This window comes from Bradysia coprophila (assembly GCF_014529535.1).
Source record: "Bradysia coprophila strain Holo2 chromosome X unlocalized genomic scaffold, BU_Bcop_v1 contig_20, whole genome shotgun sequence".
Taxonomy (NCBI): Eukaryota; Metazoa; Arthropoda; class Insecta; order Diptera; family Sciaridae; genus Bradysia; species Bradysia coprophila.
Window position 1 is genome coordinate 414,270 of NW_023503307.1, and position 15,389 is coordinate 429,658.

Consider the following 15,389-nt stretch of genomic DNA (forward strand, 5'->3'; position numbering starts at 1 on the left):
CAATTTTACTAGAAAATAGTGTCTGGGGTCAAGACGCATAAAGATTGAACCATTATTTTTATGCTACAAAAATTTCAGTGGAACGTTGAAAAGTGCTCTACGACGAACCTATTTATTTGTAACAATAACAAACCATTATATCGAAATTATTGTTTGAATGCCAATGGTATCATTTTACTGTTTAGATGCTGAAACAAATCATTTATGAATGTTCAATAAACATTACCATCTAATTATTATCACATGAAGACTGTATGAGTAAGGAGGTGCTGAAGGCTATATCAATTGATATTCAAACGCAAAATCTATTTTTTCGTTGAATTATAAGATAGATCTCATGTTTGTATTAAAAAATAATAATTTTAAAACGTATCGTTGCTAGTGTGTGCATACCTTTCAATTAATGCCAGCGTGCTTCTCGAAGCAAACATTTTCCTTCTTGATTCATCAACGAAGGCACTGGTATCAGAGTGTAAAAGAGAGAAAAATATGAGGTAAAATGTAAAATGTCTTGGGTAGGAAAGGTAGGATCCATATGAGAGATTAGAGGTTGTCGCGAACATTTTGGTTTAACCGAAGTTGTAATGTGTTTGATTGAGCATCATCCACCATGGTGCACCATAATCCATATGGAAGCAAAATTCCTTTCCGAGGTAACAAAAGGTGCTAATTTCAAAACTTGGATTTGACTTTTCTTGTGACTTTTTATGGTCGGGTATCTCAATTGGAACGACTTTGATTTTACACAGTATACTGTGTACACAGAAGAATGACATGTATGACGTCACCGGTCCCCCATACACGATGAATTCTGTGTAGAAGTATCTGAGTCCAAGTTAGGGCGGCGATACAATTAGCACCAGATAAAAATGGGTTGTGATGAAAGCTCATGGTTTGACCGTCGAAAATGATCGCCAGCACCAATGTCAACATTTTCTTTTTGATTTTTCACTTCAATGGTCTATTGAAATTGAGATATAGACTCAATAAACCAATTTATTCAACGTATACTACATGCCACAAACATAAATAGTTTCACAAATTCTGTATTTACTGACCGTCATAGACCTGAAACGTCATTCTTCTTCTTCTTCTTAAAATGGCGAAAATCACAACCCATCCTATGAGATTTGCTAACTAGTAGGTGTGGTTCGGATCTCACGTAAAGCATGTGTTCCACACTCACCACCCAGCACTTGCCCGCGCCGCGGGGTGTTTCATAGCTAAGTACTCCTTTACGGGAGACCTACATTCTGAAATGGATAGTAAAAGACTACAAATTAACGCAGTTGTTATTGGATGGACCTTTTAGGTTTTTTTCCTTTTACAATATCTAATGTAGACATAGACGAAGGATTTTCCATTTTCGAAAATGTAACGGGAACACCAAATGCTCAAACGCATTGGATTGTCCTTTTTACAAAATCTAGCCTAGACGTCAGTCAATTGAATCATTTTTCCTTATACAAGTACTCCCTCACAAACAACGTCACAGTTACCGTGGTTTATGTAGGTGGGCAGTTTTAGTTGCTTTTCGCATCCCGTTGTATAGGTATCGATTATTATCGTTAATAAATACTAATTATTCGTGTGATTCAGAAGCAAAATTTTATTTTAATTTTCATTTTACCATTGCTGGAGTTTCTTTTTTTAACTGTTGTGTTGATTAAATATTTTAATAACATGATTGATTTTCCAATTCAATGCAAATTTTATTAGAATTGTACATGAAAAAACGTAATGCTTCTGTCATTTGGATTGCGTTATACAGAGAACATGATACACAGTTTGTTCAACAGAGGTTATATTCTTATTACTTTTTAGTATAGTTCAACCAGAAATTATTTTCAACTAAAAAAAAACACTTAGGAAGGTTTCATGCATGCCCAACTATTCAATTTCCATTCTTTTTTTAAATCGATTTTTAACGAACATGTTCGCACATTTTTTACTTCTTGTTTGGAATGTTAAAAATTGCTGGTCTCTGGTACTGTTCGTTGTAAAATATTAACCTTTTTTGACGACAAAGTTTTTCATGCTCAAACAACAAGAAACTATATTACCTACCTGCAACTACCCACAAAATTCAATTCTTTTACCATTTCATTGTTAAATTATTCCTTTCCTGTTTATCCATTGCAATAATTCTGAAAAATATTTCTCATTGTTGGAAAATTTGAAGAAAGACCAAAGCATACACCAAACTGTACGTTCATTCCCTCTTTTAGTTCTATATACGAATAAATGTCGTCATGTTGCCACAAACAAAGAATCACTCATTCATGCCTCCCAGCCTTGCGTTAATTAATGTTTGACATTCTGCGGTATTTGATTTTATGCTGTTGTAATCAGCTGGATTGTTATCGTGTATAAAATGCATCGGAAAATAGACTAGCTCAGGCCCGGCGTGACCATACTGTTCGATAGGGCGATGCCCGATGCGCCTTTTCAATTTTTTCTCCAATTTCTATGTTGGCACCTTTTTATCATATTCTACGAGCTCTTTGCGCCTTTTGGTAACCAGTCCGGTCCTAGGCCATCTGGTCAAACTATCTGAAATCAATTGTTTTAGCTTTTGCAATTGATGACGTATACTGACGAACCGACGAACGAAACAACGTTACTGTAGTTTCTGAAACTTTTCATTACATTTTGTCCTTTGTATAGTTCATTACAACAACACAAATCATTACATCGAGACTATCGAAATGCATGGTGGAAAAATCTACAAACAAACAAGAATGTTGTGACAATTTACGGTTTTTATTGTGTTTCACATCTAATCAATTTTCCGAATGCCCTAAATACAAACAAAATTGTAGCAGATGCTTTACACACGCACAGTTTATATTTATCCGGAACAAAAGAGAAAGTATACCCAAGGATCGACAAACGTTAATTTATAATTGGATTGAATTTGTTACATAAGGGCTAGACTAGGCAATTGGTAAGTGTAATAAATGTCACTGCAAAAGACGCACATACATTTTATTGTCATTGCCTTGATGTTTATTTATCTTCCAATTTAATTTCACTGATTGAATAATGTGATCTAATATTTATGTTAGGGCTGCCTTCAGCAAAAGTTATTCAACTTTCTGAGTAAAAATGTATTTTTACCGTTTGTAGAATGAAAAATTGAAATTTTCTCTCTTTCGTTGCTACTTAATAGCGAAGTTATTCAGTTTTTTAGGTCGCAAAAAAATATTCTAGTGGCTTATTGACGCATTTATCCCGTAGCAAGACTATTAAACCTTTCACATGAATCTGCTTGTCGTTATCATTAGTTCAAGCAAACATCACAATCAGTAATTGGAAATGTTCACCCACGGCAAAGAATCTTCATAACATCCTCATCGAAAATCGATTTGCTTTCGAAACTATCTACTCGTTTGGCTGGACCTCAAACCGTTAATAGTTTTGGGCGAATTTCATGAAGAGAAGAGCCACATGAACTCCAATTTCTAATTAAATCCTTTATCGAATTGCAATGAGCATAACGAATTTATCTAGTCAATTTATATCCAACATTCAGTAGATTATGTTTGACATCCAATTGAAATATATTGCGCTGTGTCATCAAACACCGCATGAACCTGATTAGTTTGAAAAATACATCTCGCCACATTTGTGTTTTTTTTCTTCTTGTCAGAATAATAACTGCTACAGGGAGCATATTTTATGCGATTTGCAGAATATTGCGTCAAGTTATAACATTGAAAATATAATAAAAACAAAACAGAACATAACATAACAACCAAAACCTTAGGACCGCACCGTCACAACTCACACCAGTCTAATACATATCTAAATTAAATGTTTTGGCGTTTTGTACATGGTGAATATTAAATCATGTAACTAGAATCGTGGAAGTATTATGTACAAAAGGTTTATCGCGAAAATTTAATTAACAATGGTTTGTCAGTAAAGCAATAGGTATATACGCTGTGTAAACACATATTCATATGCCGACTGTAATTTTTTTTTTCGTGAATTAATACCACCGGTACGGAAAATACCATGCCCATCATACAATCGAAACTGATAATGTTGCTATCGTAAGGTACACTTTCGATTTTTTTTTCTATTTAAATATTATCATCAAACAAGTGGAAAACTATATTAAATTGAGTTGCGAGTTGCGACAGATCAAACGATAATAAACGATGTCTTTGGATAAGAACCCGGATAGTAAGAATAAATTTTCTCATTTAATAAAGGTGTGACTTTCGAACGAGGCGTTCACATGGTATATTAAAATGATAGGCGAATACGACAAACGTATAATTTGATATTCAAATAGTAGAAAATGAAGCATTACACATCAAGTGGAGTCCCTTTTTACGGTAACATAATCAGTTCGATGGAAACATTTTTTAAACCCACCAGCGGTTTACTAGTCAAATATAATGTAGTCTTTTTAGTATAGTTGATCAGGACCAACTTTAACTGAACGTTTACAACCATATAAACGTTTGGCTGTCTCCATAAAGTTTAATTTTTCATCCTTTTAGAAAAAATCTAAAAAATGATTTTAGGTTCCTTATCAACTACACCATTTTTGGGTTTTTGTGGTGCGCATTCATTTACTGATCTATTTGCGGTGCTAAAAACGTGCTGTAGTCATTCGTCTCTGGAAAAGTTTCTTTTTTCCGGTAGATGAAGCCATCCACTTAAGTTTTGGTCAAATCTCTAATTTAACATAAACACATAGAGTACAGTGGGTACACTTCACAGCTTGATTGTGTTTCATTTTCCTTCTATCATGCACTTCGGTCGTGTGTTATTCAAACTTTACGCTGGAGCTTCAGTCGAGATATGATAAGCTGAATAACATTCCATGTCGCGGCCATATTGTGGCTACACTAAGAATGACCATATCATATTTTGTTCTGCAGTTGGAACCACATTAATATTTTTAAGTTTTAAACTTTCTTTCTGTGGGTGTCGGATCTTTGTTCTTGTGGGACAAGCAACCAATCAAAACTTAATTAAAATCAGGCTAATTCACCAAACTGCATCCTATATTGTTGCCACATAAAAAATCTTATTAATTCCAAATTTATATTGTACGAACTAGGGAACCATATATCAAAATAAATCTAAATTACAGATACTTTAATCTGTAGCGCGTATAGCTTTGTATGAATCAAACGACTGCATAGCATACACATAACATACAACCGAGATTGTTAAATTGTAGAGAATCTCAATGTATGAAACGAAGTATTTACCTGGAGATTACCTATACGTGTGTATGCTATTGCTGTGTGATGAGGTATTGTATAGGGGGCGATAACCATTTTCTAAAAACCAGTTTGTTTTTGCCCTGCGGCAAGTGTTGTGATACAAAATAGGAATAATAATATTTTTTATGTTGAATTATACAGTACGTAGATGGACTATTATGTAGTCTTGACTTACTTTTTTTAGTTTGTTATTGCTTATGAGACTGAAGAGATAGCTCTTCTTTATACTTTGGAATTTCTTCTATTGTACGACTCTAAAAAAATGAAATGTAAATTTAACGCAGCTCCACTCTAATTTATTTTTCTTTTTACAAACTAGAAAATTCAGTTTGTACCTTAGTATGTTGGCTGTTTTTATCAACTAAAAGAAAGTGTCCGTTACCAGAAAGCTTAAATAAGCGGAGAGAATTGTTTTGGTGTATGTGCACGACTGGTTGATTTTTTTTGTCTTCCCTTTGGATAATTGAAAGTTTTCTTCAGTTTTTCCTCAATCACATACACAATTTAACCGTTTAAAAAATCTACTACTTACTTCCCTTGTTCTTCATTAAAACTTCATTACTTTCAAATCCGTTTTGCTATAGATAACTGATGCCAGACTTTGTCGCTTTCTTTAAACGTCAGCCACAGATTAGATTTTCATTTACTCTGGAATAATTTAATTAAAAAAGGTAAAAATTGATAAATTGTGAAGGACAAAAACCAACTCAGATCTGGATTAAAAGTTATTATCGTCCGCCAGACTAGTAAAATCTTTTTTCTTAAGAAACTGAGTGGAATTAAAACTGTGGAGTTTTCGGGACAGACCAATTGTATTTTCGGAAATACGAAATCTAATTTTTGTAATTAAATGGAAATATTGGAATCTTGAGTAGAAGTATGAGGAGATATTAGAATTTTGAGTGGAAATTGAATAATTAGGATTGTTGAGTTGACGTCTACTTGGCTGACCTTAAATCCGCTTCAATTTAATTTCCCAACGTTTTATTTGCATTTCGGTTTTGATTTTATTACTTTTGAAACCACGAAATTTTCGGAATTGATTGGAATTTTTTTGAACTAAACCGGAATTTTTGGAATTTACTGGAATTTTTGGAATCCAATCGAATAGTGGAATTGGAATTTTTGTTACAGATTTTTTGCCACTAGTGACCTCTTCGCCCTCTCAAAAATTTCCCAAAGATGAACAAAATCTACCCTTCATTTCCAGAAGTATTATGAAAGAAACAAAATTTGCTGTTAAACGTAAGCGTTTACATAACAATACAATAAGCAAAAAAAATTAAAATAATTAAAGCTGCGAAAAATAAACACCCACATCGCCTAACACACATGTTTTATGCATAAAATGACTGAAGTTCATACATCAGAACAATGTCGCATTTCATTTTATTCTCTACTTATTTTTTGCTCCGCCTAATCATATTGCGTGAAGGAAGAAAACTTATATTATATTGACAATATGAATAATATGTTTATTATATTAACAGAAAAATATACCGCACAATTTCACCAGCGATTTATCCGGTAGGCATTATTTTTATGTCGGATGGGTATTGTGACGGTTTATAAAAGCTAATTACTTCCTCATTGCTTCATTTTCAATTTCTTTTGTTTCAATACAATTTCGTTTGATTGAAGAAAACCAGCAACAAAATCTGATAAAACTTTTGTGTTATCGTTTACGTCTTGGGTTGGGTGTATGGTACATATATTATGTGTATACAAAACCATTTTTTAATATAACGTACAACAATTTAATGTTGATTGATTGCCGCTGCTGCTGAACGTCTTCCATTGAACAGAGAAAAATTGCCTTGACGAGTAATGCTGCTACTTTTAATGGAAATTGTGTAACAAAATGAAATGGTTCCCGATATGTCGAGCGAAAGAGAGAAATTGAAAGTTTGTTTCGATTAGATAATTTACTTTTTCTAATTATAACGAAAGGAATAATTGTAAAGATCATAAGATGCCACAATCATCCCAATTACAAATTTGAATAGTCACATTCTGTCTACTTCTTATACTTTAACACTAATCTATTCCATAAACGGTGGAGGGTGGAGTTCATAATGTCTTCAAACGAAAAGACTCACTATTACAACGACTTTCCATGAGCCAAACATGGCTTTCTCTTCTTCGTTGTGTAGCGAATGTCAATTATGAAAAGTGAAAAAAGTGTGCACAGCATAAAAACCAAACGTAATTACAAATTACATGGTTACCTACGTTACTCCATAGATATGAACCCTGTGTAACCGATACACCGAGCTGGGATACATCAAAACGGAGAGATAATATGAGTAAATTGAAATGTGATAAATGTTCCATTTTTTACTTGGATTCTCTCCCCCATTTTCCGTTAGTGATGTGATGGGTGACCTAGTGCTAGTGTGAGTTTAGTTTGATAATAAAACATGCTGCATTCACCTTCAGGATATCCGGATGTTAACATTACAAAAACTAATCAATAATTGACTATACTAAATGCCAATACACGAAATGGTTTTGAAAGTAAAATTTTGAAATCTATTAACGCTAAACGATAATTAAGGCTATGACCGTGACCCATGTGTTTTTTTTTCAAATGGCACACTGCCAAAATCTATGTAAAAGTTCCTAAACATTTTTCTTTATTCCTGACAATGATGTAAAGAATGCGGTGGCAATGTGTGTACGCTATACGATATTTTTATGGGGTTGAATTGGTAGTGACGTAGATATGCTTCTATCAGAATGTTAAAAGGACCTTCAAGGCAATTCTTGTTTGATACAGTATGATACCCTTGTATATAAGTCAAATAATATTTTAAAGGTTGCCATATATAATGTACATGCCATATACCGTTCTACATTGCAGTTGAAATTAGATTTTTGAATGGAGCGTGTAAATAATGACTCTACCGCACCAGTCACATAATGCTGTTAATATGCCCAATATTGTGAAGTGTCTCTCTTCTCCATTGTAATAAAATTAACGATTCATTCCTCTACTCATTCATTTCGTAATAAATTTGATTAGTCAATGAATTTTATTGTTTGGATCTCAATTGATGCAAGACGTGACACAGATTTGGAACGGTTTTCATTAATTTTTGTTGATTTGGTTTGACACATTTTTTTTTTGTTAAATTGAATGAAATTTCGTTTTAATTCTTATTAAAGTTGCAAATGCACTCTTATCTCATTAGTTATTTTGAAAAAAAAAATCGTTTCTGATGACAAGATTGATGATTGAATCAATATCTATTCATTCCGTTCAAATAACTGGACCATATGCTTGTTCAAAAGGAATATGTTCACTCGCATTCGAACCCGTAAATCTTCCAGTTTCAATGGAGTCGTCAATCGGTAATTTCTAAGTACATTCGCCAATATGGTTTTCATTGCTGCATAAGCGTATTTATATCCTAGAATCAATAAAAACAATGCATCCGTTTTTCGTTAGAAAAGCTTACCGAAACCAACCAACGCAATTTCGTGATCCCTCTGAGAACGGTATATATGCAAATCGATTAACTTTGGCGAAGTTTTCTGGCAGAAAGCGTGTGGGATTGAATTTATTTGCGTCCGGGCCCCAATATTTAAATTTCCGATGAATTCGATTGACTCCGATGACAATGCTTGCACCTGGCCGCACGTCATGACCACCCAGATTTATGGAGCCATATTTTACCATTTTCGACATCAACGACACTACAGGAAATAACCGTAAGGACTCCTTTATACACAATTCTAAGTATGTGAGTTGGGAAATGTGCTCCGATCGGACTGATGTGTCTTTTGACGGCAATATAGTTTTTATCTCTTCAAATACTCGTTCCTGATGTTCCGGATGCATTGCTAACAGTAGAATTGTGTATGCAACGGCTGCAGCTGATGTGTCAGTTCCCTGAATGCAAAAAAAAGCTTCGCTTTATCGAGACAAAAATTTGATGAAAATCTTACAGCGATTAAGGTAGTAATGGTTTCAGCCTTCACATCGTCCATGGTAAATTCATCATTGGTTTCAGCGATCCTCAACATGCGTTGAATGAATGTAAATTTTGGTGTTCCATTATCTAATATATTCTTCATTGCCTGAGATGTTGATACAATGAGTGATAATGTTACACGATAAGTTTTTCGAATCGCAAACCTTGACAACTATCATGTCAGTATCCTCAGCCACTTTCTTTGAAAGTTCGGACAGTCCAGATAATTTCCATATCTAAAATAATTGGTTGTTACTGTTCTTAGTCAATGTGGTTCGAAAATGTTGTATTCGTAATAGCTAAAACGTATTTACGTAATACTCCAATTAGTGTAAATATTGTAACGCCAAGTTTACTTTAAAAGAAACTAATGCCCCGAAATGAAATTATGGAACGAAAGTTAGGAACTGGAACAGTGTAACACATCAGTTATAATGTTTTTTTCCCGGAACTATGTAAGTGTGTGTAACCACATAATAGAGGTGCAAAATGGGGCTATGTCACTCATTTATCATATGGTGAACGTGGTAGTATGACATGACTAGCGATGAGTACTTAAATGGTTGCACCATGCTTACAGATGTAGTAACACCGAATGAATAAGAATACAACGGAATTTTTATCAGTGAAAAGAAACGACAGATTCTCACGATCACCTCACCATCGTCATTCAAAAAACAAATTTTTTATATGTTTCGCAAATGTCTCATATATTTACGACGACGGTTAAACGTTTTACCAAATATTTATTTAATCTAACCGAACAAACATCACAAAACGTAATCGAAATTCGATGCTTGATTTAATACATCGATAGAGATGCATTTTAGAAGAATATGTGAAAACCGATAGCTGATACATGCAGTGAATCGTATCATAAATGTGTCAATGCCATTGACAAACGATCAACGCAGAGAAGGTATTTTACCGTTGAGCCTAATGCGTTACTTACTGACCAGATGGCGAGTTAGACGTTATTGGCTTACAAAAAAAAATTGGACTCGGTACTCGTAACGTTTTAAAAATACGAACCCATTCTGGCCAATACCAAGGCAAAAATAATCGTTTTCCCACTAATGATTGGCCCCTGCAAAAGTACGAGTCGTAAATATGTGAACAGAATGTCGTGTCTGTTATGTGCGTTACATTCTTACAATTTCATATTCCGATGAAAAATTAATCTTTCCTCTGCTACTATGTCATCGAGGCCACAGATAGCATCAACAAATGCATTCAATGTGCAATCGCTTATGTACCGTCGTATGTCAAATGGTTCCTTGTTCGCCATCTGTTTGAGATCTCTTATCAAATCCCTAGAAAGTCGATCAAATATTGTCACATACGACAATACCGATTTCTCACTGAACGAAGGACTGACCAATCGTCTATGTCTTCTTGATTTTTCACCTGGGTTATGTAGGAAAACTTAAATACGATTAGGCGTAGATTATGGTTTATTGACCTCACTTTCAGATGTGAACATTCCATCAACGCCGGTTATGTCCCTAATGTATTGATACATTTCGTCACGCACGCAATTCGGACTGGTCAATAGTGTTTCGACATCTTTTACATTATCGACATAAATAAGAAATTTCGTTCCGAGCCACATTCCTATTGGTTCCTCAACATTTTCGAACGGTTTCAGAACGTAGTCCAAAACTTCCAGATTTTCTGTTCAACCTACTATTATCAGACGTTCAATGATTTTGCCAGTTTTGAATTTACCTTGTACGAGAAATCTCCAAGCGATGCCAACGAACGGAACATACGGAAAGACTCCTCGCATTTTCCATGACAATTTTAACAATATCCAATGTTTCCATGCCCAAACGGTTGAGACAACAACGATAACAGATAGAAGTAGGTTGGTCAATATCATTTCACAAAGAGTTTTGTAATATATTCCAATACGAAAGTAGTCAATTAGTGACGAATTTGAGAAGTATACCTTTCGACAGTTAAACAATTACTGCTTTCATTATTTATAAATAGTTTTATTTTTTTTTTAGAAATGAGCGTTTCATTATTCAACAATAATTTTTATTGTTTTTCATAATTGCGGATAAACTAAATGACAATAATTTCTTGGCGTTAAAGGTGCTTTCGATTATAGGTCAGAGTTGATTCATTACCTTAATTTATTTATGGCAATCACTTTTCCGGTTAAACTTTCCATATAAACGTGCGACCTGCGTTCACATCCTAGTCATCTAGCCACATCCAGTAAAACCGTTTTTTGTTACTAAAAGTTATGCCACACGGATACACTGGTCAAATTTCACTGAAGGCAGGATCTGCAATTTCTGGTGTAGTGCATTTGTCGGCCTACTCAGTTACACATGTGCTTGTGCCTCGGCTTGTGCTTATACTCGTTTATACTGGTGAAATAGTTACACGCGCGTGATAATGAGCTGAAAACCAGCTGAACTAAATTAATGCCTATAATTCACTGACGCCCACGTTATCTGTTTGAAAATTTGCAGTTATTGGTCAATTTTTCAACTTGACAGAATCGTGATCCAGAAAATAGACACTGCAGTGAAAGTGAGATTATCTGATTTACGAGCTGCCAGTTCGAAACTAAACTGGCAATAACGATTTCTTAACATACTCGATTCGAAATGTTTTCTGAAAAGAAAATCTGGCGCTGGGTAAATTTCACTGGAGTGCAGATTCCACACTTTTGTTTGTATGAGTAGACCAGCTGCTGCAAATATATGCCTTAACCTCTCTCGCATCCACTGTAGCTTTATGTCTCACTTTAAAGTTTTTTTAAACTTCTGTCCGTTTGCCTTTGTTGAGATGGTGTGACAAATTCAACTGAATCACTCACGGAGTGAAAAATTTAACTTCGTCTCGAGCTTTACGTAATATACTTTTTTGATGTTTAGTAAATGCCATATTAGAGCAAATGTAATTGCTAGACGTATGGGATTATCTGATAAGTTCGCGCCTTAAGACAAACAGAGGGCTTTGTACCCTTTCCAGTATAAATTAAATATTGAATGGTCAATACTTATCTTGAAGCAATGAAAATGGATCGGAATCCTTCCCCTAAACATCGTATGTACTTTGTGCATGGCCCCGTTACGGTTGACGTATACCAACCAATTTTGTGTTTTACTCTTCAACATTTGAATGAGCGAATTCACTGTGAAAGCAGTTGAATTTCGATTGCACTTCAAGCTTCAAGTGCTTCAAATCCCTCCGGATTTTATCTGATAAAATTTGCGAATTTGTTCTATATTTCAAGTTTTCATAAAATTTGATGCATGAAGATTAAAAACTAAATAGAGTGGAGCATAGATTCAAGGATTAACGTTACATTTTTAATACTTTTTAAAACTTTTATCAGACTGAAGAGTTAATTTATCGTATTTATTCCGTTCGAACAAGTATACTTTAACCAAACACTAAACTACCCATCAAGACGAATAAAGTGCGTTTGAAAGCTGCACCTTTATAAATGGGTACTGGATGGGGTACAGTAAATGTTTGCTAATACTTATGATTTCAGAAAAAAAAAAAACAGAATAATTAACTGGAGAGGCATGGTAAAACACCTGTTGTTCGGTGTACGCGGTGTGTATTGTGTACCATTTAACGAATAAATTGTGTTTTTACAGCTGGTGGCTACGAGCTCGCAAGAAAATTAACCTTTTTTTTAATGCAAAGGGAAAGTAGCACAGACCAAACAGTTGCCAATTTATCAGCATTATTTATCGATGAAATTCTTATAATAAAAAATATATTTTGCTAATACAACATCGCAAATTGTAACCAATCGTAAGATAACCACCGACAGTAGCAAAGCAGGAATGTGACAATATTTGGTTGATAATTTTAAGGGCAGGCGAAATTCACTTGGCTGGCGAAACAAACTAACCGTTAGATTACATCTGTCTGTTCTGTTTGTAACGTAGCGCTGAACGAATAAACTGTTTCGCATTTTTTATGTATCAGATTACCATGTGAGAATCTAAGTAAAAGTGTTTATTTTTTGTGTAGTGAATTCAAATGCCATGCATTATGCATACAACACACACAGTGTGTTTTTTTTATCACATTTCATCCTTTCTAAATTATCGCACAATCAACAGTGTTGATGCTCTAATGAAACATGTTGTCTATTCCCATATCTACAACTTTCTTTATTCGAACGGATTACCTTACACAAATTTTTAGAAGAAATAATTTTATTCAATTCATTACCTCACCAATCACCATGACAAAATAGTTAGAATGAAATGAATCCGGTTTTATTTTTCATTTTTTTTTTAAATATTTCTTTTTATTACATGGTTGGATAGGTTCAGGTTTAATGTGTTATTGAATTGAATACCGCTACATACAACAGACTGGAGATAATGGTATTTACTTTCGATCAAAATCATCTTTAATAGTCTTATTAGAGCACAGCACGCAAAGCGACAAAAGAAATTTTTTTAAGGGTCCGACGAAAATGTTTGAGATCGAGTTAAACCACTTCAACTTCTACTGGACAACAAGACTTCGTGTAATCGGTAAAAAAAAATTAGGTCCTAAAAGTGTCCATGGTCCAAACTTTGTCACTAAACAATCATAGATTCTGGAGTTAAAATAATTAAGGCAGCGTAAAAGCGCCTATGCGTACAGATTCAAGTTCTTTCCTTTCCACTTTTTTAAATTATTCACAAAAGTTGTTATTCTAATGAGTTAACACGAACAGTGATACGTTCTTGAGGACATCTAGTTCAAAGAAATGAACATTGATTGCAATGAACCTTAAGATTATTTCGAGTATCGCTTTGTCCCTTTGCTACATAGCGTCATTACCCATTAATAAACGTTAGCTCAATTTTATTACACTCAAATAATTGTCCTCGAAAGAAACCATACTTTCAATTACAACTGCTCTCAACATCTGGCAAGTGGTGGCTTAATATAATCGCAAATATTATATTCATTAATCGTCTCGGAAATGGTTGAGGTCGATTAATTCGTGCGAAATAAACAGATTTCCAACATTTCCGTAGCGTAACGTTTCACGACAAATTTACAACCAAAATCATTTGAAGAGTCTTTGGTGTTACCGCTGCAACAAACAACCAAATGCCCGTTTACCTATTAAGGGTTAACAGGTTTATTACAAATCCCATCTGTTGACATTTGAATCTAGTACGGCCAGACAGATCGGTCATTGTGGCTACAGTGTCTTGTCACCGAAGCGGGTGTATAATTTAAGTGTATTCGTAGTTTTTCGTTGTGTAATTTTTGTGACTTGAAAACGTGTTTTGTTTTTGTAAAAAATAATTTTGTCAGCATGACTTCGACATTGTATAAAATGTTTCAAAGACTTCAACTCGAATCATATGTCAGCCAGACTCGAAGGTATTTAGTGACAATTCAAAGTTTGAATTTGATAAAAGCAATTACAAAATCTAAGCACAGTCTATGGACCGTAAAAGTTCTTTCACTCGCCTACATGCATAATACACAATAAGTGCGTGATGCTTTGTTTTTATTTAAAATTTGAAGAAAAAAAAAACGTAACGTCGTCGGCAACAGTGCATTGTCTATGTTTTCCCTCAATACAACATTGAGTTCTTGGAATAATAAAACATATGGAATTAAGCTAAAGAGTTCTTATGACATAATAGTTTTGATTGTTTAATGACTGTACAATGATTACGTTTGAAATTCGGAAATTGAACAATAAGACACCTGCATTTGAAACCAATGCATAAATAATTACAATGAGAACATACAATAACAAAAGATACAACAAAGCCATGAGCTGTATGTATTCGTCATCACATTACATATATGTTATGCTCAGTATATTCTTACGAATTATATTGAAACAGAAAATAAATGCTGGCTCTTGAGAACTTCGTAATTTGAGACGAGTTTTTCGTGAAGAGCTGTTAATGTTTTTTTTTTCTCCTCTCGTTTCTGTTAAAGAAACATCAGAAGACAGGATGCATTGTATTTTATTACAATTTGAAATGTGAAAACTAATTTATTGAATCCCTCCACTACATGTTGTTAAATAGACTTTTCTTCGAAATCTAATTTCTAAAATATTTTTTTTACAAATTTCGTTTAGTTCGTTGTTTCATCATTTAATCGGCTTACATTTTTTTTAACGTTAAGATTTTTATTTCAGTTAGATTGAATT

The 15,389-nt window shown here is 34.0% G+C and overlaps 2 protein-coding genes across 3 annotated transcripts in view; one reads left to right on the forward strand and one right to left on the reverse strand.

Annotated features, from left to right (window-relative positions):
- LOC119068716 (protein pellino) overlaps window positions 1-15,389 on the forward strand; it is a 60,588-nt gene that overhangs the window by 13,938 nt on the left and 31,261 nt on the right. Inside the window, exon 1 of one of the 2 annotated variants that reach the window (XM_037172405.1) lies at window positions 14,389-14,599. The exons of the other annotated variant lie outside the window; for it this stretch is intronic. Coding sequence (XP_037028300.1) covers window positions 14,532-14,599 — 68 coding nt within the window. The 5' untranslated portion in view covers window positions 14,389-14,531. Of the gene's footprint in view, window positions 1-14,388; window positions 14,600-15,389 lie in introns of those variants that run through there. 2 annotated transcript variants of the gene reach the window in all.
- Window positions 8,266-11,194, reverse strand: LOC119068715 (probable cytochrome P450 313a4). Its single transcript, XM_037172404.1, has 8 exons — window positions 10,955-11,194; window positions 10,694-10,900; window positions 10,381-10,633; window positions 10,259-10,313; window positions 9,391-9,462; window positions 9,201-9,332; window positions 8,721-9,144; window positions 8,266-8,662 (listed from the first exon to the last, which is right to left on the reverse strand). The coding sequence occupies exons 1-8, from the start codon at window positions 11,106-11,108 to the stop codon at window positions 8,499-8,501; spliced, it is 1,461 nt and encodes a 486-aa protein (XP_037028299.1). The 5' UTR covers window positions 11,109-11,194; the 3' UTR covers window positions 8,266-8,498.